Here is a 26,266-nt window from a genome sequence, read left to right on the forward strand (position 1 = left end):
CTTGCTGCACTGGAAGTGGGGTTGCATCAACCCTAAACCTACATCCTTAGAATAGCAACAATTTGGGTAGCAGTGCCTCTGATTCATTTCTGCATGTTTGGGAAGCAGGAGATGAATCTGAGAATGAATGAATTTAGAATGTATGCTGATCTCCGTGCGCACTTGGCCTTGGAATACGCCAAATCTCTACTTAACTTTTTATTATTTGTCCTAAGTTATCACAATATGGAACTTTTTACTATTTGTCCTAAGTTATCACGATACGGAAATTCATGATAGTAAGGGGCAAATATTGTGTTATGATTGCTCTTCACTCACTTAATCATGGAAAACCACTCACAGGATTTCATTATTGACGCACATGTACATTTTGAATGGTTAACGTTTTTGGTTTTCTTTGTTGACTGCATTTTGCAAGTCCCCGTTCTTTCCAAATCTGTATGCCAAGCACTGACTGAGTTGAAAAGGGAACTCATTTCACAAATCATAATCATGACAGTCAAATTGCTCTGAGGCCAAAGGGCAATTTAATGTACCATCTTACACCCACAAATAACTGGATTTACAGGAGACAAATGCACATATTTAATCAGCCACTTAGCTGGAAGGCCGTTATAATCACACAGCTGAGAAACGAAAGCACTCGTACTTGCACATTATTGAGGTTGTTGTTTTTTTGCCTACAGAATGCATGCTTAAAAAATAAACAAGAAATCAGGCTTTGTATTGATGCACATTCTGAGGGCTGGATAACCCTGCTTTAATTCCAGTGATAGCTGTTATGTGCTGCACCAAAGCTATACCTATTTATTGGGCCATAAAACAGGGGAAGAGCTATCACCCTGTGCAAACAATTAGCCACTTCCGGCAACCACGTCTTTCCTCCTGCGACAGTGCAGCTCTGTTAAGCCTAACACTCCCTGGTGCTTGTCTTTATTGCATTGTTCTCGTCCCAGCTTCATCAGTCAGAGAGTCACTCAGAAAAGCATCACATATTGAAGGTCCTGCATTCCGTTCTTGCAGGAGAGATTCTGAGTACTGCTCATGTATAATTCAACAGTTTCTAGTTCTGAATTAGCTGATTATTCATAAAACTTGGACTACTTTTAGCACAAAGAGATTAGCCATGCTATGAAATGGGACTTTTACAACAATTTCAATGCATGAACAAACCTTCAGGAAAATGTTGCTGTACAGCAGAATTCTTATGGCACTATACTAGGCTTGATCTAATGGGCTACACCACATACCAGTGGTTCTCACACATTTAGCATCGGGACCTACTTTTTGAATGAGAATCTGTCAGAACCCACCGGAAATGATGTCATGACTGGAAGTGACATCATCAGGAAGGAAAATTTTTGACAATCCTAGACTGCAATCCTGTCCACACTTACCCAAAAGTAAGTCTCATTGACTATCATTGTTAAAAGCATATACATAGTAGCCTGTTAAAAGTACAGAGCTATAACATTTCCCCAAATGCAGTCACACACCATGGGAGCATGAAGTCTAATATACGTATTAAGGGCACAATCCTAACCCCTTTTGTCAGTGCTTTCCAGCACTGGCATAGCAGTGCCAATGGGCCGTGTGCTGCATCCTTCAGTTGGGTGTCACTCATGGAGGCCTCCTCAAAGTAAGGCAATGATTGTTTCCTTTCCTCAGAGCTGTATTGCCCTTATGTCAGTGCTGGAAAGCAGTGACATAAGGGGTTAGGATTGCGCCCTAAAAATAAAACATTGAAATGAATGGGGAGCCACCTGAAATTGGCTCACAACCCACCCACAGTTTGAGAAACACTGCCACGTACGCAAAATAAATTATGTGATTTCATGCAGTGGCATAGCTAGAGGGGGTGCAAAGTGCTAACTTTTGCAGGGAGCCCCACCGTAGCATACAAGCAGCCCCTCCCCCTCCCCTTCAGAGACATTCTGGGTGGTGGGAGCAAAACGGAGGCATTCTGCTTTGAAAAAGCTATCTGAAGTAGACTTCCTGCCGTCAAGGAAGGAAGCGCCTGCCTGCGCTATTTTTTCAACTGAAGGATACTACTAAATTATACTAAATTATACTACTAAATTATAATAGACACTTTAAATTCAGTTTAGATAGGCTCTATATCCACACACAAAGTCCATTTAAAGTAAATGCTAATTAACTGGGTCTAATTGGGTCTAGAGCCATTTTGAGACAGACCTGCCATTTCAGGACGAGATAGCTGAGAGCACCTGCAGTATTTGGCTCTGTCCCAACAGATTTGTAAGTGAGGTCTTTCAAGACTGGGATACACAAACACATTCAATGGACATTTTGTATAGCCAACTGTACATAGAGAGTACATCAGAGCTTCAGTTCGTGAATGGTCTTTTCAAATCCACAAATCAAATGATTGCTTGTCTCTTTAGCCAAGCTCTTTAGTCTTATTTCTTGGCATAATCTAACAGATGAACAATATTTCTGGATAATCTGATGATTTTGGACATATTACTTCTACAGAGCATCTGCCTTATGGAACATCATGAGGAAAGGCACTTTGTGAGAATCAATTTCCAGATTCATGCTTTTTTTAAGAAAACAAATTCAGCAACTACTAGACACAAGCTATAATCCAAGAAATCAGAAGGGTCCACATGACCATCATACAGCTGAAAGTAGGGCCAGTAGTGTGCGAAGTTGCTATCTTGCATGTGCAGCCAATGGGTATCTAAGAATCTGAACATCAAGATTGTGCTACTGACAGGAAAAGAAGGAAAGGGTTCCATGTCAGTCACATGAATCCATGAAAATATGAACCATTAAAAAATTTGAAACAGTCATTTTAGCTGTGATTTGCATCCAAGAAATATCTGACTTTGCCTGGTGTGGCCAATCTACCCCTGGACTGTGCATTACAATAATCACTCTAATTTTTCCCAGTAAGGTCATTTTCTAAGCTGGTCAGGTGTTCCATGCATGGGAATCCTTACAGAGACTCCCTATACACACAGAAACCAAGAGCAGATCATTTTCTTTACCTCCTGTATGCACATATATACATGTGGAATCCTGCTGTTCATAGTTAACAAAGGAATCCTGTGCAGATTACCAAAGTCAATCTGCAGATCCATTTCTTCATTTAGATGCTGAAAACAGAGTAAGGAATACAATAGGGATACAGTAAAATAGTCCAGTCTGAAAACTCCCTGGGAGTCCATCACCAAATTCACAAAGATAAACCCCAAACCCCCCACCAAATTGTGAACTTTTTCCTCAATTATAGACTAGTGGCATTTCTAGAGAAAGACTAGACTAGAGACTAGAGAAGCATTTCTACCACAAATGTGATGAATCAGTCAATCAATACAGAGGTAAATCAATACAGATGATTGTCAGCATAGTGTAGTGGTTCAGGAATTGGTCTTTATCCTAGAAGATCCAGATTCAAATTCCCGCACAGCCATGAAGCTTCCTGGGTCACCTGGTGACCTATCTTGCAGCCTCATCTACCTCACAGGGTTGTTTTAAGGACAAAAGGAGGGGAGGAGCTCTGAGCTCCTCAGAGGAAGGGCAGTATAAAAATGTGATAAATTAATGTTTGGATACAGGTATAAGTGCTGGATAGTATAAAGAAATATTATTGCTGGAATCAATCACTAAAAATATATGGCACAGACAAAGAAACTTAGGGATCTCTGAATGTATGGCAAAACCTTCCACCTCCTCAATGCTACACAGAAGTTGAATATAAGTATCTTTTCAAAGCTCTACAGTTTTCAGATTTGGATCAATGGAGTGAAGGTAGCAATCTGTAGACAGGAAACACCAGGGGTTTTAATCTTGTTTCTTCGTATGATTTCAGTATCATTTTGTTATTAGAATTTGGGATTTTACATGTTGCATCTTCCTCCAAGCTTTTCAGACAGGAAGAAATTCATACTTAATGCCAACAGTCTGAGCAATGCAATTACTAGTACTGGGATGTCAAACATAAGGCCCGTGGGCCAGATATAGCCCACAGAAGCTCTTTATCCAGTCCACACAATAATCTCAAAGCATCACTCTTTCAGCAGTTCCATTTTGGCTGAGGATCTGGGAGGCAGTGAAAGAAGGAGGCCTCAGAAGGCAAGGAATTCTGTAGGGGAAGGAGCAGACCAGAAGAGATGAGAGAAGGAGATGCTGCCAAGGTGCCGGGAGAGCCCAATTATCATTTCAGCCACCCTTTCAGCAGTGCTGCTTCTGCCAAGGTGTCACTTTGCAGAGCAACTCTCACTGTTGAGCTGGAAAGTAGTGCCTCACCAGAAGCTGTGCTGCTAAAAGGGCAGCCCACATGATAATTGGGCTCTCCCATATCTTGAAAACATGATTAAGACTTGCACATTTTCTCTTCTGTCATTTGCAGCTAATGGGTTCCTGCATGAAAACAAACCACTCATTTCTGGCCATCACCTGCTTTATGAGGTCACATCAGCCCTCGGCAGGCATTCATGATGCTATTCAGCCCCCTGTATGAAATGAGTTTGAAGCCCCCTTACTAGCACCTGGATATACATGCCACCTCAACTGAACAACGCAGATTCTATCTACTAAATGCTTTTGAAGAGTATTGGTTTTAGGACAACGCGCGGGTTATACAAGGTGACAAGCAGCAAATAAACCCCTGAACATTGTTAAAAGTCTTGCTACTGTCCCATTCTTCATTAACAAGTAGCCAGCATGCAGCTAACCTTTGTGTTTCCCTTTTTTCTCCTTTCTGGTGCTGCCAGTCTGACAGCCTCCTGTGGCTGCCTTGTTTTTTTTAGTTGATTTTGGAGCTTGTGAGTCTGCTACCACCTTTACATCTTCGGGCTCAGCCTCCTGCACTGCTTGAGAAATTCAGGACATCCCAATCAAAAAGGAGAACAAGAGAGAGAAAAAAGACAAGGGAGAGAAGAAATCAGAAATCTATGAAGCCGCTGAAAAGCAAGCGAGCAAAGCACAGCAGGTTATGAAGCATTTGTTTCATAGATCAGTAGAAAGAAGACTGTACAGGACAAAAGACTGAAGGTTCACAATGGCATTTACAAGTTGCTTTTGACCTTCGTACAATCAAGTGCTACAGACAGGTCTCCTGGTCATTTTCTTTGTGAGTTTGTGAAAGTATGGACCAGGTTTGATTTACCAGGTTATTTCCCAGGACCCAGTGGAAACAGATGGAGCTGTGTCCACTGGGTCTCTTGCAGTGTCCTCATTAGGGCTCCATTTCATTCTAGAAAAAAAACAGCAACTTATGTAAAGGGACTAATATTCTTGCTATATCCCTAAGAATTCTTGGAGAGACATCACAAGAAACATCTCCCCACCACCACCAACACACCATTTCAAATCGCAAGCAGCAACATCCACCTGCAAGCCCACTGATTTATAAGTAGGTACATTCCCAATCAGATTTCCAGCCAACTCTTGTTGTCTGCCGAGCCATGGCAGACCTCCAAGTGCAGCACTCAGAGGTCTGTCACGGCTGAATTGTGCCCTCTTGGCATAATGCCCAGGGCAAATGCCCCTCAGGCTCCGTCCTTGTTACTCCTCTGATCATTAATTCCTTCCAGAAGTCACACCCTGTAATCTGAAGATGCCCCCATATTGTCCAGGTAATGTAGACGCTAAAAAATGTCTATTACTGTGAAATGCATTTGGAGGAATTCATTCCAAAGAGTGGGAACATCCTCAACTGTTGACAGACCATGGTATTTAATGCAAATATGTAAACTTGTCAAGTGAGAGCTTAAACAGGACTAGAGTCAGAAAGAGCACTGGAAATAATTCTTAAAAAAATATTCTTGGTTATTAAATCAGGTAAACTGAGGTTTTCAAAATCCTACATTTATAGCCCAATCCAATTGGGTGATAACACTAGCAGAATGTGCATAAAACTGAGCTGTAAATACCCTAGAATGTGGACAGACTAAAATGAGAAGATTTCGAGTAGGATTATAATCCCAAATCAGACAGAAAGGTTTAGAACCCAATCCTGAGCTTGTATTACTGGCGCTTCGGCAGCAGTGTCACAAATGTGCCGTAAAGCACGTTCGTGGCCCTCAATGCCAGCCCAGCACTGGAGGTAGCTCAGCACCACCTGGTGCAGGGCTAGTGCTGGTGGATTGCTGGCGCTCTACCACTTGGCAGTCATGTGGACCATGGGGTGGCAGAGAGGTGGGTGGGGGCTTGTGGGGAGGGGTGAGCAGGCATGCTGGGGGAGGGAACGGGGCGGCTGGGAGGCTACATCCAGAGCCTCCATGTCGGGCCACAAGGCCAAGGGCAGAATCAAGTAGCCCCACTGCAGGGCTACTTCCCTTCCCTGAGGAGCCGCTGACAGCTGCCCTGTTCCACAAAGGATGCCGCTGCTGTTATTGGGCTGTCATTTACTTAAACTAGCACATAAAAAAATAGCATCCCCCCCATTCATTATTTAACTTCCAATGGGATCTAAGTGCCAATGAGCAGTCAGTGGGTCTTCCACGCAAGCAGCCATAGTCTCTCCTCGGCTACACACATTCACAATAATGCAGGTAAATGTCAGTCCAGCTGCACGCAGATGCAGGGTTAGGCCGCAATCCTAACCAACTTTCCAGCACTGACATAAGGGCAACGCAACTCTGAGGTAAGGGAACAAACATTGCCTTACCTTGAGGAGGCCTCCATGACTGTCCCCCCAACTGCAGGATGCAGCACATGCCCCTCTGGCACAGCTAAGCCAGTGCTGGAAAGTTGGTTAGGATTGTGCTCTTAGTTCTACAAATGTGATAGCTGGAAACAGTAAAGCCACAATTGTGGAAACAGATTGAGGCTGTCTCCACAAGCAGCCTCATTTCCTAACAGGAGCTCAGTGCTGCAGCTGCCCAACAGTAAACTAGCCCTGTTAATTTGGACCGAAAACCTACTCAGTCACTTTCTAAAAGCTCACAACATTCACTCTTTCACCTCATTTAAACATCTTTTTTCTTTAAAGAAATTAAGTTGAAAAATTAAGAGTCCTTCCAAGGTAGCACATAAGTACACTGAGCCTCAAGCACATACATCTGACTTCTTTTGCAACTGCTTAGGTAAGAAAACACTGGACATAATGCCTCATTCTGACTGCAAAGGTGATATACTGCAAAACGGTTGTGAAACATGTGAGTTGTCATCTATGATCAAAATGCAGCATTTGATTAATGCTGACTGACAGGTGAAGTTGGGCATCTATGTTTATTGTTTCTGCCCGTGAAAACATGTGCCTCTAATTGTTGTGAACAGCTGGTTTTGCTGACACAGTTCTAACTTTGCTGATTTTCTGCAGGCCACAGAAAGAGAAATTGTGTTGTCACCTGCAGGGCAAGTGATTTTTCAATCTGTTATGTGGGGATAAGACTAAAGGTGGGTTTGAATAATGAAACTCACTTCTTTGCATGTATTTTCCTGCCAGAAGAATCAAGTACAGGCATTCCCCCCCCCCGTATCAGCAGGAGTTCCATTCCCCTCCCCCACAAGATATGGAAACTGCAAAGACAGGGAATTCTGTATGAAGCATCTTACAATGTGCCCCCTGCACTTCCCCATGCGTCCAGTATCTTCATTTTTCTGTTCTTTCTTTTATTTTCTTGCTTAACATAGGAAGAGTTTCTTGCTTAACACAAAAATGTGATAGGTACACAGGCAGCCTACATGCTAGAAGATGGAGACGAATTGAACGTTAACAGGAAGCAGGGTAGTTCCTGCTTTCTGTTAGCATTCTGACTGTCCCTCTAGCGTGTAGGCTGCCTGCCTGCATGTTGTGTTCCTGTGTTAAGCAAGAAAATAAAAGCACAGAAAAAATGAAAGTACAGAAGGGGGGTTGGGCCCCCTGCAAAGAACCATGGATAAGTGAAACCGCTGGTATCGGAACCATAAGAACATAAGAACATAAGAACAGCCCCACTGGATCAGGCCATAGGCCCATCTAGTCCAGCTTCCTGTATCTCACAGCGGCCCACCAAATGCCCCAGGGAGCACACCAGATAACAAGAGACCTCATCCTGGTGCTCTCCCCTACATCTGGCATTCTGACTTAACCCATTCCTAAAATCAGGAGGTTGCGCATACACATCATGGCTTGTACCCCATAATGGATTTTTCCTCCAGAAACTCGTCCAATCCCCTTTTAAAGGCGTCTAGGCTAGGATACACCACGGATACAGGGGCATGCCTGTACAAGAATTTCCTGCAAGTCCCACTCAGCACTTTCAGAGCTGGCACAATTCCTTTCAACTACCCATGCCTACCATTCTTATTTATTAATTTCTATGCTGACTTTTCACAACTGCCTCAGGGAGCTGCCTTACCTGACTGAAGAAGATTAATTGCCTGCAGCAAACCTGAAGCCACTAACCTGATCGCATCTCAGGTGAACCATTAACTGCCCCTGTCTTAGTAGGAGGGAGTGTTTAGCAGAGGGTGTGTAGAGAGAACACATGAACTGAATGCTGTAATGTATCAGGCCTCTCGTTACCTGCTAATATTGAAGCAATACTCACCAGGCAGATACACATGTGCTCCTTCCCTTAGCTGTGTCATGGGGTTGCAATGTTTTCACTTACTAACTCCTTAAATCATGACTCCACAGCTTTTGCAAAGCCAAGAAATCAAAAATTCTTACCATGAATTTATGTTCTCCCAGAGGACATTCTAAATTCCTTTTCCAACCTCTTCAGGCATAGCTCTCTCTTGCATAATAGGCTGGGCGTGAAGCTTGCAGCAACTCCTCCAAGGGGCTTTATATCTCTTTATACCCAGAGAGTCTGGAATAGGCATTCAGAGCATTCTCCAGAAGACCTAGGAGCACTGTGATTCAACTACAGTTTACTAACCATAGTTTCTAGTTGGCTTAACATTCCTAATTATAAACCAGAGTTAAACCACAGTTTCCAACTTTGAACAAGCTGTCAAGCCATGGTTTAACAAGTCAGGGTGCCTAGCAGCATGCAAGTTAAGGGGAAAGGGAAGGGGGAGAGAGTATGGACTCAGTCACATTCCCGGTTGATAAACCATGGTTTATCAATTGTGGGCCCAATCCTATCCAATTTTCCAGGGCCAGTGCAACTATATCAATGGGGTGTATCCTGCGGTGGAGGGACAGTCACATAGGCCTCCTCAAGGTATGGGAGACTTGTTCTCTTACCTCGGGGCTGCACTGCGGCTGCACCGGAGCTGGAAAGTTGGATAGGACTGGACCCTGTGTGAACTGGGCCACTGTGTTAAGAATGCTGTATTCAGAATACAGATTGAAAGAAAGGATAAATGGTTGGATAACAGTTCTTAGCATGTCAGATATAAGGTCTGCAGAGTGTAAATATCTTCTCAAAGGGAGTGAGATTCAGATAGCTATAGTTTTTTTAGCTTCTGTTATACCACACAGCACTAGCTATCTTATATCAGGTAATTTGAGGGGGGTGGGGAACAGAACCTCCAGAAAACAAAAATGTGATGCAGATGAATTTCACTGAGTTAACAAACACAGAGTGCAAGCAGTATAGAATCCAATTATCCTTCTTTGATAAGAAGCTTAAACGTATGTGAGCTCATTTACATTCTGAATTTCTTCCTGTACAAATGATTGCCATGGAGCAGATGCTCTGCCTTTGAAAAGCACAAGGTGCAAATGAGATGTCATAAGAACATAAGAACAGCCCACTGGATCAGGCCATAGGCCCATCTAGTCCAGCTTCCTGTATCTCACAGCGACCCACCAAATGCCCCAGGGAGCACACCACATAACAAGAGACCTCATCCTGGTGCCCTCCCTTGCATCTGGCATTCTGACACAGCCCATTTCTAAAATCAGGAGGTTGCACATACACATCATGGCTTGTAAGCCATAATGGACTTTCCCTCCAGACACTTGTCCAATCCCCTTTTGAAGGCATCCAGGCCAGATGCTGTCACCACATCCTGCGGCAAGGAGTTCCACAGACCAACCACATGCTGAGTGTGGTCTGTGTTTTATACTGAACAGATGTCTGTTCATATCAACAGATGTCTGTTTATGTCTGTGTTTTATACTGAATAGACTTCCAATAGTGTATTATATCATGTGTGCTGCTTGGTCTGACATCTCATTCTGTTCAGGCATATAGATTGCAAGATACAATTCTGCAACTTGTGAAGCAGATAACCTTTAATTGTTCATCCTAGAAATACCTAACCCTATTCATCAAGCCAAGCCACTCCCTGGGAGCCTTCCTTAGGCAGACCTCAAAATGAGGAACTGGGGCAGCTTCTTTTTCTTTTGGTAGGCAGCTTAAAATATTGTTCTAATTCACATGATAAAGATTCCCCTCAAAAAACTGGAGAGTTAATGCAACATTGACACATTCTCATTGTATGATAATAATATTACCTTAGCTTAGGGCCCAATCCTATCCTCAGTTGGCCTGTGTGATGCAGGGATGCTGACGCAGCCTTCACATGCTAGATGGGGACCTGGCTGGCGAGGAGAGATAAGTAAAGAAATTCTTATCTCTTCCGCCGCTCCCTGGTCCACAAAGAGCCTATTCAGATCTACACTAGCTATAGTATAAAACTGTTGGGTCCAAAGCCACTGTTGCCAAGATCAGCCCGTTCCTCCCCCTAATCTGTCCTCACCACTAACCTATCTTTGTCACCAGACAGTCTGTGGCCTGCTGCTGGTGGCACAGGGCTCACCAGCTGCCATGCCATTAACAGCATTCAGCGGACCATCGGAGCTGATCATGCAATGGCAGCCTCTGTAATATGATGGTGATTCATGAGATCCAGCGTATCACGAGGATAGACTAGACCATTAGTTGTAGTAGTATTTCATCCTTTGAACTAATTGAATTTATTCATCCTTTGAATTATTATGCAAACCATGTACATCATTCTCACATAACACAAACTTGCAATGTTTTAACCAAACTTTTGTTCACACAGTCCAGGTGAAGGCAAAAAGAAACATTTCTTTCAGGCATTTGGTGCATATTGAATTCTTCATTAAGGATTAATAATTAATTCACGTTTTAATTCTAAATTAATTAACTTGCAATGTTCTCACATTCTGAAATGCAGTTGTGCACACCACCTCAGAAACACCATGTTAAAAACTGCTAAATCAGTTTGGTTGTGTGAACAAACACTTAAAAGCATCTGAAGCATTAAATAATGCTCATTAACAGGTTATATACAAATGTACATGTTAACAGTATAATTCACTGATGTTCCTTCAGGATTTTGACTGCTTATCTCTTGTCGGAAAACATGGCTGTTAAAATGGTAAATACTTTAGCAAAAAGGCATTCTTGAGGAAAGCCAGAGAGCACCAATGTTGAATTTTTAAATACTATTGTCAAAATAATGTTTCTAATAGAAGCTTTTGCAAGGTAATATACGAGGTATCATTTTAAGGGATATTCGTATCATTTTAAGGGATACTGAACTGCAACCCATTTAATAATTTTGGGCAAGTTGTTTTCACCAAGCATTAAGATGAATGGGGGAAGAAATTGAATCAGGGCCCAGACCTACCCACCTTTCCTGCACTGAGGCAGCCATACCAACAGGGCGAGTGCTGCATCCTGCACTGGGGGTGCAGTCATGGAGGCCTTCTCAGGATAAGGATTCATTTGTTCCCTTACCTCAGGGCTGCACTGTGGCTGTATTGCACCTAGAATGTTGGATAGGATTGGGCCCACAATTTTGTATTCAAGCAAATAACTGCAAAACCAGAGGTGAAAATAAAATGGGGGTGTATATAGATTATGTAATGTTCAGGAGAATGTACAGTATTGAAAATGCCCTCTGACATCAAGAGTGTCACCTCGGGTGCAGGATTTATTTTTTTTTTCCGAAAACCATGTACTGTATACTGTTTACTGACAAAACAGGGGCTTCTAATTCTTTGTGTAGATTAAGAGAATGAGAACACAGCTAATATGTAAAGGAAGAATTATTCAGACAGACACTCAACCACTGATGTATTTTTATATTAAAAAAGAGTTCAATTTAAAAAATAGCCAACATAAAAGAAGATAAATCTGAAAGGGTTTAGGAACAGTCAACTCTCTATAGAGCATAGAAAAGAGATGTAGATTCTGTTGACATGTTGTCATCTTTCATTTTGAGAAAAAGTAGCATTTTTAGGTTATGCCAAAAACCACTAGAAGTTTATCACTAAAGAAAAAAAAACCAAAAAACACATTTAAGAGAAGGAAACTCACAAATAGCATACAATTTTCAAGTGAAGAAAGACCACCAAATAGCTATTTTCTTGGTAGTTCTAACAGTGAGAGTGAATATTCCCCTATTCTTGCTAGTGGGAGAATAATCAAATTATTCTTTGATGTAACTATTGAAAGGAGATGAAAAGAAGACTAAAACATATGGCAATCATACAGCAGTTGGAAAACAACAAAAAATTCAAAAATGCTTAACTCTGAAACTTTATGTGATTGTGGGCCCGATTCAGAGCCCAGCACGCACACTGTCACAAACATGCCGTAAAGTACGTTTGCGAGCCTTACACAGGCCCACCACCAGAGCTAGCAGGGGGAGGGATGGGAGATAGTGGAGGGGGATAGCAGGGTGGGAGGGGCAGGACTGGCAGAGCTCAGCTCCACCGGATCTTGAGCCCTATGTCGGACCACGTGGCCTGAAACAAGATTCCTTGCAGGGCTACTTCCCTTAACTGGGGGAAGGAGACAAATGTCTACCTTGCCTGAGTAGCTGCTGCAGGCTGCCCAGCATGCATTGGATGCCATAGCAGCCATTTTGGCGCTGGGCAGCCCAGGATTGGCTGTGAGACCCCTCAAAAATATAGACAGTCACACACCCACTCTCCATATTACAGGAAGTCACAGCCCACATTTTGAGAACACCTGACGCAAGCCAACTGGTCCATGCTGCTCTATATTGCCTGAGCCAACTGGCAATGACTTTTGGGGGTTCCAGACAGAGGTCTTCCCCAGCCCTACCTGAGGATTCCAAGCGCTGAATCTAGTTCCTCAGAGTTTGGCAACCCTACCCCAAGCTGCTCATAAACCCCCTGGGTGTCACAACCCACACTCTGAGAACTCCTGGCTGAATTTAACCATATAGATTTCTAAATGTTGCCATTTGTTTTCAGGTCAGTTTCTGTTACCTTATTTAGGGCACAATCCTAACCAGGCCTACTCAGAAGTAAGTCCTATTTTGTTCACTGAGGCTTACTTTCAGGAAAGTGTGGTTAGGATTGCAGCCTTATTTATTTAGCTGACTTTATGGTTAACCTATCGCTGAACACATCTATTGGTAAGGTGCCCCCTCCCACTCCACGCACACACCACATTAGCAACATTTGAAAGGTGCCAATATACCATGATAAATGGTGCTGCTATTGCTGTTGAGGTAAGATTCAACCAACGGTGCTTGTTCTTCTGATTGCTTCGTCCGGCGTGCTCTTGCACGGCTGTCCACATTGGACTGCACCATCAGTGGCTCCTGACGTTTTTTCTTCTGCTTTTGCTCCAGCAGTGCTCGCTAGGAAGAACACACAGATGCACACAAAACCTTCACATCTGATTAAAAGCGACAGCAGCATAGAAAGCGATGGGCAGAGGCATTTGCTGGGTATCTCAGCGAGATATACAAACCCAACAATTGTAAATCTGACACCCAACCAACCACCTGGCAGCTCTAGAACAACCCATTTATTTGCTATTATTATGTACAGTGGAATATAGAGACACTACCTTGGATCCCAATTCGGTTCAATGTATTAAATTATAAACAACAAATTAGCTTACAAAATATTAAAAGCACATGTAAAAACAACAATGAAATCAACACAAAAGCCAAAACAATAGAACAGAAGCAAAATGCAACAGTAGCAAATAAAATAACCAGAGCATAGGATCAGAAAACTGGCCTAACTCCCTAGGAAGAAAATTCCACAGTTGTGGTGCTGCCACTCTGGTAGTCCCAAGTGAATTTGTGAGTGCTGGGTCAGAGAGAAGGCAGTTCTTAAATTGTTCCTGTGAGAACAAAAGGCACTTCCATTTGTGCAAAGGTATCAAGTGATTTTAGAAAATCTCTCTCCCTTCCCCTGCAGCTCCCAATGCCCCCTGAGGGCTGGGCTACTCTTCAGAATAAGATGTGATATGGCTGGGGGCAGCAGTGGGGAAAGGGATTGCTAAAACTCCCCCCCCCCCATCCATGAATAGACAATATCTTTCCTTTGGCAAGAGCAATAAAAGATCCAAGCCAATACATTACAGACAGCATATTTAAAATACTCAAAACAATAAATGTCTAAAGTGCTGAGAGTAGAGAGATTTGACAACTGCCAGGTTTCTCAGATAAAACAATGGCTTACACTAAATGGAAAGCATTTGTTGTAGGAAAGCAACAAAGTGAAGGATTTTTACATGCCATAAAACAACCAACGCAATCTTTGTGAAGTGCCTTAGAAACAAGGTGCTATATTTGAAAAAAACAAAACACCTGACAGGTGCCGGCGGCAGTTTAATACTTTAAAAAAATCAATGGCAGCCCCAATGCATTTTGAGAGATACAGTTGTCCACCATGCGTGGAAATGAATGGGAACTAAAGATAACACTCCCAAGGGAGCCGTGCCTTGCTGCAAGACCATGAAAAGCTATTTGTCTCAAGAGGCGTTGGGACTGCAATTGATTTCTGTATCAGAGTCCCTTAGTTTGAGTTTTCCAGGGAGGCTGCTTGTAGCACTACCCTTTGTTTCTCCTTTGTGGGGTCCTGGCTTGATGGGGACCCTTGTATTTGCAAGAGGCGGCAGCAGGGCACTGGAGGTTCTGTCTCCCAGAGCAACAGCACAGCCACTGGGGCCTCAGCAGAGAGTGTGGGGTGAAGGAGGTTGCATCACCTGGGTCCTTCTCCCCCATGTGCTAGGGCTTTTTGGCTCCTAGCCAGTCTTTGGGTCATGGCCAGGTTGGGTTCTGCTCCCTCCAGCTGCCTGCCCCAGACTGACTTCATCCTTGGCCCAGCTGGGCTTTATGCTCATGGCCAGCCCCTCCAGGCCCCGCCCTTTCCTCCATGGGAGGCTTAAAAGATTGACTAGCCCCTCCCTTCACTGCTTGTGAGAGCCAAAAGGTTGGAGCCTGGTGTTCCTCCTCCCTCTCCTGGCTCTCCAGACCGGTACTCCACCTGCTGCTGGCCTTGGAGCCTGTCTCTTCCTTGCCTTGAGCCCCCATCTCGCCCTTCAAGCCTGTTCCCTCTAGGTTTTCCCCAGGTACGTCAGGGGGACCCCGACCTCCTTATAGTCTGATAAAAGTGATCTAGCTTGAAGATCCCCTTGAGAAGCAACTGCTCTGTTGTGGCTGATTGCCAGTGACTGGAAAATGCAGAGTAGATTACCAACATTGGATCACTGACGCTTGCTTGAAAGGAGAAACTTCTTTCACAAAACTGATCTAGGGAACTTCGTGGTGGGCCTGGTGACCTATGAAAATATTAACTGGGCCCATATTTGCAGTCCAATATGTTGAATCAATTTCCTCAGAGTTTCTAGCTTCACTGAAAAGGAAAAGAGGAGTTCTAAAAGAATTTTTACTGCGGTGTCCTCATGTTGGTGACCTACTCCCACTCATTATTCCCATTGGCTGGAATATGAAGAACAATCAACTTCAAAAGGAAATTGGTGTCAGGACTGACTTAGCTGAAGTGAAGCAAGGTATAAACAAAGCAACCTGGGAGGAGGATGAAAAGCCAAAATGTTCAAATTTTCTTGGTGTTCAATAATAATTTTATTTTTATCTGATCATGTTGTATCCTTGTTTGACAACGGGGACCTGGAACCTGAGAAGTGCTCCTCAGGGGCCAAAGCCAAAAAAACCAAAATGTTGAGAATGGCTGCTCTAGACAATGAGTATGCTTTCATATACCCAGCAGCATTAAAAATGTTATATCTGTTTTGAAGTGTGGTGTTCCCATGTGCTTCAGGTGTTAGGATAGAGATTTTTAACCTTTTTCATCTCATGGCACACTGACAAGGCACTAAAATTGTCAAAGCACACCATCAGTATTTTGACCATTGAAAAGGCACACCATGCTGCTGCTAGGGGCTCAAATCCCTCAACTGCCCTACTAAAAAATGACGCTCCTCAAACTCCTGCAGCACACCTGCAGACCATCTGTGGCACACCAGTGTGCCATGGCACAGTGGTTGAAAATCACTGTGTTAGGAGATCTCGGGCCAACTCTGCAGAGTACTTTAGCACATGCATGTGTGCATCATTGGTAGGATATATATTGTGACATGGGGACAGCTGCACTTAGTATACTCCACGAATTCTTGCAGGCTTCCCTTTGCAATCATCTGACATGTATTCCAGGAAGACAGAGAAACTAACATCCAGCATTGATTTCTGACATTAAAAATCTAACAGTTATCAGCTGGTAAATCAGTAAAAGAATGTTTTGCACCCAGAAGAATTAAGCAAGCTGTATTTATCAAGAAGGAAACAGCCAACAAAGCACAATGGTGCTTTTATTAACTCACCTGCCTATCAAGCTTTTGTTGTCGCAGATTGCTGCTCTCGTCATCTAAAACACTGCCAAGATAAAAGATATTAAAAAGAATTTATTTACACAGAGGAAAACGTTGCAGCTACTTCAAGAGAAAAACAACCTACATAGTAGTTCATAGGAATGTTGTACAAATACCCTGCAAGTGACACACTGCGGATAGCAGTCAACAGCCACTTATAATAATTTGCGCCACCCGCCAACTCTGCCTTTCCTGATTCCCTGGGTGTTCTACAATCTGCAAAGGACTCCAGGGAAGATGTCGGTCTCTTACATGCTGCTGGGCTTTGGAGACACTCAAGCAGCAACAATCTATCTCATTGCTTCAGTGTATCCCTACAGTCTGGCACAGGGTGACAGAACCTCTGTCAAGTTCTCTGCATGTGCCTGATGACCTTTGGGACAAGGACCCATTTTTCCAACCAAGCACAAAGTGGAGGATCTCCCCCACTTCTGACTTCTCTGTGAGGCATGGAGAGCTGAGGGGAAGGGTCTCTTCATGCTGCTCATCCCAGGGAAGATGGTTGTCCTACAATATTTTGATCAGGAGAGTTGACACAATATTGTAATTATCAACAACTTTATTTCTGTCCCACTATGTGTCTATCTGTGTCAGACTTATAAGATGGCTCCAAAAGCCTGACTCAAAAAATACTTTCCTTAGGGCCTGAGCTCTGCACACCAGCTTACTGACAGCACCCACTGTCGCAAAGTTGCCATAAGGTATGTTTGCGAAGCTTATGGCCACCCCAGCACCAGAGCTAGCTCAGCACCAGTCGGTGCTGGACTATCACCAGTGGAAAGTCAGTGCTCCACCGCTCCACAGTCGCCCAAACCACCAGGCAGCAGAGAGGTAGGTGGGCTCATGGGGGGGAGGTGTTCTGGGGAGAGGGAGCGGGGCGGGAGGAGGGTAGGACCAGCGGAGTTCAGCTGCACTGGATCCTGGGCTCTGTGTCATGCCGCGCAACCTGACACGGAACTCTTGATTCTGCAGCAGCTCCAGAGCTGCAGTATAATCAAGTAACCCTGTTGCGGGGCTACTTCCTTTACTTGGGGGAAAGGGACAAAGGTTCCCTTCTCCTGAGGAGGCAGGGGTAGCTGCCTGGGGTGCGCTGGATGCTATGGTAGCCATTTTCGGTGCCACAGCAGCCCCGTGCTCGGGGCAGCTCAGGATTAGTCTGCCCAGCTGCAATTCTATGCACACTTACTTGGAAGTAAGTCCCATTGAACTCAATAGAACTTACTTCTGAGTAGACATGCACAGGATTGCCTTGTCAGTGAGGGACTGACATCATAACTTCCCACCCCAGTCACTGGAATCGCTTGTCCCCACCTTCAGCACCCCTATATATGTTTCAGTAAAATGCACATGCATACAATCCAGCATGCATGGGCTCAAACCATATTGTCAGCTGCTCAGGACCCTGCAGTTTGGGCCTACGTGCATTTGATTTTATGGCTGTATAGTTAAAATCCATATGTGAACATGTAAGGACACTAGAGCAGGAATAGTCGAGCCCCATGCGAGGAGTGGAAAGACATAACCTCACTTCCCCAGAGTACACAGGGAGAAGGGTAGGGAAAGTATGCCTAAACCAGGAACAAAAAATTAAAAACCCATAAAATTTTAAAGTAAATTTTAAAAAATTACATCACCCACCAGATACCAAAGAGCAATAATTGTAAGGAGTTAAAATCTGCCAAAAGGGTAATAGTGTTAAAATGTAACAAACAACCCATTTGATCACCCAATCATCCTTCAGAACAGAAAAGTCTGAACCAAGCACTGGAAAATACAAAATAGGCAGTCCAATCTTATACTTCTGAAACACCATTCTGAGTGGCATAAGACACGAAGTACGCCCTCCACCGCTGGCACAACTGAAAAGGGATGGAGATGGAGGGAAGATGGGGAGGAGTCAACTTACACCATATCCTAGATCTAGTTAAATCCAGGGAAAGGGTGGGGATGAAAACAATATTTTAAAAGAGTAAAGAAGTTGGAGATCAGCTTCGCAGAAAAGCAGTGCCTAAAACTGATTTGCAACTATGTGTGGCATAAATTTGTATATTTCTGACACATCTCCAGAAAAATTCCATGAAGCTCTTTAAGTGATTGTTTGGTAGATATAGATGAAAATCAACTAGCTCAGAACATTCCCCCCCCCCCAACAGAAAACCAACATACACTGACAGACGATACAGGCTGTTAGGCCTGAACTACTGAGGAGTCACCCTGTGGGAGACAGGAAAGTAGAGCAGTAAGTGAAGCTGCAGCTGCTACTTAAGAGCTGTCCTGCTTCCCTGACCTGGATAAGAAATGCAGTAAATGTTTAATCTGCCCTCACTGGATGTCATAGAGAATATCCAGCAAGTGGCTCATACTCTCTAAAATAATCATGTGGAGAAGAGCATTGATGTCACATTTTACACTAGAACAACAGTGTTTCATTGCTTCATTGTGAGCAGTGAGCGATTAATTGCACAAGACAGAAGTGACAGGAATTATGCGATCCTCATGTTCAAGCACATTACTGCTTTTTTTGGTGAAAAGCATCCAGAGGACACTGAGGGAAAGAGGCGACATACTGAGCATTTACATGGCTGTAAACTCAGAAAGATGCTGATGCTCTAAAAGTGAACCCAATCACTGATTCAGGTTATTACAATATAATAACCAGCTATTCTCTTCCTTAGTGTCGCTACTTCAAAGCACAAAGTTCACCCAAAGTCCAGTTCAGATGTAATATGACACTGCTGCAAAATTATGCACATGAGATGCAGCATATTTCAGTATTGTTTTAATCTTTGTATTGTGTTTTTATATTATAAGCTGCCTTGGGTGCCCCAATGAGTGGGAGAAAGGCGGGGTAGAAATTATTTAAATAAATAAAGCATGTTTCAACGGTGCACCATCTAGGTCTCATGGCAGGGAGGCCAAAGCCTTCCTGCAGGCTAAAGTGTAAGAAACAGTGAGCACCACATAAGGTAAGTCATCTGCTAAGCAGCACAGGGACGGGAGAAGGGTGGGGAGGGAGTGTAATGGGGAGGGCAGGAGGTGGGCAGATCAGGCCCAGGAGGGGGTGAGATCGGTATCACCAGCACAGGTATCCTATCCCCTTGCCAGGCCTGATCTGCCAACATGGGGCAATGCAGACTTGAGTTATGACTGGTGCAGTCCCGAGAAGCTCTATTTTGGTTGCTTGGGCTTACCCTGGGGCAAGGAGACAGATGTCCCCTTACTGTGCAGAGATCTCCAGAAGCTGAAATTCCCCCACAGGATGCAGCAGAAGCCACACTGACGCCACTACATCAGTGCGGGGGAATTTAGGTAGGATTGGGCTGTGTGTGAGGTCCGCAATAAGAAGGGAAGGCAGTCACCTGCAGTCTGACCACACAGTTACTCTCGCTGTTACCAACTCCTCTCTTTTCCAGATTTCCAAGCAGCTGTGGATCACTTGCAATGTTAGGACTTCTATGAGGTCAGAACCAATGGATGAGCACAGGTGGTTACAAGCACCATGCAGTAAGCCTGTCAGGGCCACTGCATACTTCCACTACATTTGACGAGGCAGCAGGAATAAGGATTTGATTAAAACTGTAAATTGCTTATTTGTATCAGTGAAGCGACAAACACAGCTTCTGCTATGAAAAATATCTATATACAAAATTAATATACCGTATTTTTCGCTCTATAAGACGCACTTTTTCCCCCAAAAAAAGTGGGGGGAAAAGTGTGTGCGTCTTATGGAGCGAATACTGGGAAAAAAAAAACTCCGCCCCTGGCCCCGCCCCCTGCCCGCTCTGCTCTGCTCTGCTTCCCAGGAAAGCGTGGGTGGGGTGGCAGTCTTGCTGAGCAAGCCCTCGTGTCTACTCAGAAATAAGTCTCAGAATCACTGGGGTTCACTCCCAGGAAAGCAGGGGTGGGTGCGTGGGTAGGATGGCAGGCTCGCTGCGAAAGCCCATGTGTCTACTCAGAAGTAAGTCTCAGAGTCACTGGGGCTCACTCCCAGGAAAGGGGGGGGGATGGCAGGCTCGCTGAGAAAGCCCACGTGTCTACTCAGAAGTAAGTCTCAGACTCACTGGGGCTCACTCCCAGGAAAGCGGGGGTGGGTGGGTGGGATGGCAGGCTCGCTGCGAAAACCCATGTGTCTACTCAGAAGTAAGTCTCAGAGTCACTGGGACTCACTCCCAGGAAAGGGGGGGGATGGCAGGCTCGCAGCGAAAGCCCATGTGTCTACTCAGAAGTAAGTCTCAGAGTCACTGGGACTCACTCCCAGGAAAGGGGGGGGATGGCAGGCTCGCTGCGAAAGCCCATGTGTCTACTCAGAAGTAAGTCTCAGAGTCACTGGGGCTCACTCCCAGGAAAGCGGGGGTGGGGTGGCAGTCTTGCTGAGCAAGCCCCTAGAGCAGGGGTGCTCATTATGTCGATCCTCGAGCTACCAGTCCATCTCCAGGCGAAATGAGTCAATCGAGGGCTTCTCTCCTGTCCATGCATCCCTAGGAGTGAGCCCCTGGCAGGCTTGTGAGCCCAGGGAGCGAGCCTAGGGAGTGAGTCCAGGGAGCCCAGGGACTGAGACGGGCTCCTCCCTGGGAGAGGAGGCGCTGGCAGGCTTTTCTCCCGTCCACTCATCCCTGGGAGTGAGCCCCATTGGCTCTACTGGGGCTGACTTACCTTTCCCCTGCTTTTGCACTGGTATGTATGGAGATCTGCACCCCCCCCACTTCCATCTGTTGGTTCTGTGTGCAAGGGGTTTTGCAATGGTCTTGCTATGATGCCTATACAGAGATCTTACCTCCCCCACACTTTTCCCCTGCTTTTGCACTGGTATGTATGGAGATCTGCACCCCCCCCCCCACTTCCATCTGTTGGTTCTGTGTGCAAGGGGTTTTGCACTGGTCTTGCTGTGATGCCTATACAAAGATCTTACCTCCCCCACACCTTTCCCCTGTTTTTGCACTGGTCTGTATAGAGATCTGCTCCCCCCCCCCTTGTATTGGAATCCAGGAAGATCTGGTGAGGAGGTAGATGTGGTGTCAGCAGTGGCCCCTTTAAGGGTAAGGCCTGGGCATCCAGCAGAGTGTGCTGCATAGCTGCAGCCACTGGAAGGCAATAGGGCCCTCAGGGATATAAGGAGTACCTGAGGCAGAAAGGGTTTGTGGGTTTTGAAGGAGTGCAGGTTGGAGGTAGGGGAGGAGACTGACTGGGTTTATTGAATTTGGAATCTGACTGTGGATTGTGACTGGACTTGGATACCCTGATGGATTTAACTGACCTACCTGGAACCTGACCTTGGACTGTAATTTGGCTTATTGGCTCTGGACTCTGATTTGGTAACTCTGAATGATGGGACTGATTTACTTGGCATCTGTGGACTGGAACTGGACTCATTTTTGCTTGCTGCACTGGTGAGTTGCACAAGGGGGGCTGATCAGCCTTAAGTGGGCACGAGGCCCAGTGGATTGGAATTTGGCAGAACATCATTGTAGCAGAAAGATAATGTGATCCCCTATTTGTGTGCACCTGCTTTTGTGAGCTTCATAAATTCTGACTCTCAAGATGATGATTTCTTGGTGTTTCCAGAAAACTAGAGTGCTCAAACCTTTAAGTCTCTCCATTTGTTAATGACAGTGATAATGGTTCTTAATGCCACTGTTGACTGCTGTTCACTTTACATGGTTCAAATGTTATTCTGTTATAGTTTATTAAATATTTTATTACACTATTTGGCTCAGAATATTTTTTTCCTTGTTTTTCTCCTCTAAAAACTAGGTGCGTCTTATGGTCAGGTGCGTCTTATGGAGCGAAAAATACGGTATATAGAGAGAGAAAGCGCACTTCACTCTAAACAGGCCCTTGACAGTTTAAACGTTTAAATGTATGATTTACACATGTCATTATCCACATGCAGACTAGGTGTCAGTATTTCATCCAGCAGTGTCAGCCTCAAAGAGGCTATAAGGCTAAAATCAAGTACACCTGAGTCAATGAGAGTCCATACTGTAACTTAAGACAGATGCAAGATTTGAAGCACCAAAAAAGAGAACTTTATTTGTACATCTAAGTTATGCCATTTCACTAACACCTTCCCATTTACTTATTCGCTGTGGATGAGTTCAAACTGACAGGTCTGACTTCAGTCAAAATATTTTTGTAGGAAATTCCTTCAGAAGAAGTATTGCAGGAGATGTTTAAATGACACAAATGAATGGTGCCCAAGGCATCTTCCTCAGTGCCACATTCTCATGAAGATTTCATAAACCCTTCAGAAGTCCTGTAATATTTTCACACATCAAACTGTAGGCGGTATTTCAGCCTGCAAAAGGGCATCACAAGGCATATTCCACATCAGGCTTTTGTTTAGCTTCGGGGCAGTGCACACATTTGGAGCGAGGACACAGTCTTCCAGTCACCACTTAGGTACCTTACAAAAGCAGGAAGTATTGATTGCATATCAAGCACCAACTGTGCATATTTTAAATTGCACTGTGGGTGCTTTAAATCATTCCACTGTTGTGACCACAAAGAAAGCAACAAGGAACTGATAAATCACAGAACTATTACAGCATTCAAGCCAGTGCCACATCCACATGGTATTGATACTGGACTGGAAGGGCTGCCCACAGTTAAAAAAAGGTCCAGTTTTCCCCCACTGATAGGACAACAGTTCTCCTTACCAGTCTCCCCATGGCACATAGAGGTTGTTAAGTGAAAGCTATCCAGCATGAGCCAAGAAGCAGGCAGTTACCCAGCTATCCCTACTGTTGTAGATCTGGAGTGTACAAGCACCTGCAGGTAAAGCACAAGCTGCAACTATCTGCCATGGAAACAGCAAATTCAAGAAAGAAAAGTAGTCTTAAACCAGGAATACTTTCACCCATCCCACTGGTTTATCCTGCTTTTCTCACAAACACAAAATACTGTAGGGCCCAGAGCTCTGTCTAAGAGAAGCACTAGTGAAAAGGCACTCAGGGAACAGGATCAGACCTGGAATCCTAGGAAAGACCCAGCAAATATGCTACATTGCAGCCTTACTGAAGCATTTTCTTGACATCAGTTTTGCTTAGAGCAGTGATTCTCAAATTATGGGTTGGGACCCACTAGGTGGGTTGCGAGTCAATTTCAAGTGCATTGTGTAGCACCTAGCACAGCCACCATTGAAAATATGGGGATGCTGGAAATGGGGAGGGCTGTGTGGTTATTTGGCTTGTGTCGAGGTTGTAAAGGGGCTTTTTTCTTTCTGATTTACTTTGCTATTGCAAAATGGTTGAGGAATAACCCAACTGATGGCTACATTCTCAGGAAAGCAACAGGCTCTGGCATCACAAGGACTGGGCTTCCTGCTTGTTGATATCACTCCTGGCCATGACATCACTCCCAGGTTAATGACATCACTTTTGGTGGAAGTGACAGATTGTCCCAATGACAGATTGTCATTCTAAAAAGTGGGCCCTTGTGCTAAAATGTTTGAGAACCACTGGCTTAGAGTAAATCAAGGGCTCATCTCAAACAGACAGTAGTCTTAAAAGCAGTTCACCAGTCCTTGATTTAAAAGAGCGTCTCTCAATAGCATATTTTCATCAAAGAAGAACCTCTATAGCTGTTAAGTGGTATTATTCTGAATCCATTGTTTATTTAAAAAAAATAGTATTGGATCAGATTTAGAAAGGCAGCTAATCCTGGACCTCTGGATGCACAAAGCCTCTCCAACTTCAGCGCATTGTCACAAGGAAGTACAGGTGCCAGGGTGTGATGCAAGAAGTAATATCCTTGGGTAAAAGAAGAAAAACTCCTTGGGTTTCCCCCCCTTGCTTTACTCCAAATAGCAATAGCAGCCTGAAAGGTAAGGACTGTGTTGTCACATAGCATCTAACTGTCAGCCTACAGTTTGCATTATGGGCCAAACCCCTCTGTGCCTGGAGTGCAGCATCATTATGCCATTCCTGCTGCAGCGGCTGGATTTCTGCACAAGAAAACAATTGATCAAATGCGAAGTGAACAAAAAGCAGGAGTGCAAAGAGAGAGAAACATTCTGTACAAAGACCAATGGTCTTTGACTCTTCCAACACTGCCAGCAGGTATGTGCAGCACCACACAGCAAAGGAACCACAGCCATCATCTCTTAAAAGGCAGCCAACATTGTTGACTTTTACTGAGCAAATTGCCAGGAGCACAAACCACATTTGGAGTTTGTATTTTGAAAATATGCTCGAAAGCTTCAGGGCAGGACCACACTTTAGCTTCCCACAGTGTGAGAAGCACTATTCAAAATCATGTAGTGTTAATGTTTATGAAGATTTCAGCATCCTTTTCAGGTGCAGGTTGTACTGATCTCAGGGCCCATCCCAATGAGCCACATGGACAATCAGGAGATCAACACAAATTGTTCACAGATGCCATGACACCAACAGGGATTGGGTGCACCACATCATTGTAATGGAGCTCTCAAGCCACAACAAAGTTGAGGGATGCCCTGTGAGTTGTGGACTCAGTTGTGACCAAATGAGGAGGTGGTGCAGGGGGTGGTGCAGAGGGGATCTCAGTGGCTGTCATGCATGCTGGGCTCTATCCCTTTTCCTGGCCAAAATTTGCCCCTTTCCTCTCATTGGACAGACTTACATCAGCAAAATAACCAGCGTATGTCCAAGGAGACCCACTGGCAACTAGGCGGCCTACCAGGAGTAGGCCATCTCTCATTAGCCATCCAATTCCCCACCACCAGCACTGCATGCAGCACATGCTCCATCAGCAAAGCTGAATAGCAGAAGATGGTGTGGGATAGGATCAGACTGTTGTTCTTCTACTGGTCATTTCACTCACCCTTCTCTATCCTCTGCTGTAGGTCAAAAGATCTTCAAGTATAAAAGGAGTGTGTACAAGGCCTTTGGAGGAACAGCACTGGAGGCTCAGTGACTGCCTTCTTTGTTGTTGCTTCAGAATTTTTAAAATGACATACAAGAGTTCTGGGTTGGACAGATGTCAATCCCAGCTGCCAAGTAGCTGTAGCATGTAGGCAGTGAATGCATTCGAAGTAAACAAGGCCCTTACTTCCAAGAGGGAGAAATTTCAGACTATCTCTTGCAAAGTAATGCAAAATAACTATGCCCTGTGTAAAGGAAAAAATGTCTTATGTGCCAAAGTCTACACAGTGTCATGGATAGGAATAGGATAGCAGGTCTATAAATAGCTTTCTAGGTCTCCTTGTAAGAGAACCACACTGCAAGCTATAAAAAAAATAGCAGTGTTGCCATGTTGGTCTTGCAGGCTTCTTTAAAGTTAGCAACACAGGATCATTTACATAGTCAGCCAATTCAGATTATCATCTAGACAAAAAAACTGATGGTGTGCCTTAACCATTTTAGTGCCTTGTCAGTGTGCTGTGAGATGAAAAAGGTTGAAAACTGCTGATTTCAACTATGGTTTAGATCAGTGGTTCACAAACATTTTAAAAACCAGGAACCACTTTTTAAAATGACACTCTATTGGGATCCACCTAGCTTTATGAAACTTTTTAAAAAAGTTTCACCTTACCAGGTGCTCAAGCCTCTGTTTTTATCCTTTTTGCTAGGGGAGGCACCTTCTGGAGTGTTTCTTGAGCTCCGTGTTCATCTGATCGGGACCATTCTGGTGGCCTTGCATTCCCCTTCACCTGGTCTTTGACAGGATTCAAGGCATGGTTGCCTACTCATGAGTAAACATGCATGTTTGGCTCACTTTCCATAAGGCTCCAAACATTTTCC

General features: G+C 44.4%; 1 protein-coding gene across 1 annotated transcript in view; it reads right to left on the reverse strand.

Moving 5' to 3' along the window:
* The window catches only part of TUB (TUB bipartite transcription factor), a 78,799-nt gene that overhangs the window by 21,826 nt on the left and 30,707 nt on the right, over positions 1-26,266 (reverse strand). The window contains exons 2-4 of the mRNA XM_066635258.1: positions 16,500-16,551; positions 13,341-13,503; positions 4,704-4,838 (exon numbers count right to left, since the gene is read on the reverse strand). Coding sequence (XP_066491355.1) covers positions 4,704-4,838; positions 13,341-13,503; positions 16,500-16,551 — 350 coding nt within the window. The remainder of the gene's footprint in view (positions 1-4,703; positions 4,839-13,340; positions 13,504-16,499; positions 16,552-26,266) is intronic.

This window comes from Tiliqua scincoides, chromosome 1 (assembly GCF_035046505.1).
Source record: "Tiliqua scincoides isolate rTilSci1 chromosome 1, rTilSci1.hap2, whole genome shotgun sequence".
Lineage (NCBI taxonomy): Eukaryota > Metazoa > Chordata > Lepidosauria > Squamata > Scincidae > Tiliqua > Tiliqua scincoides.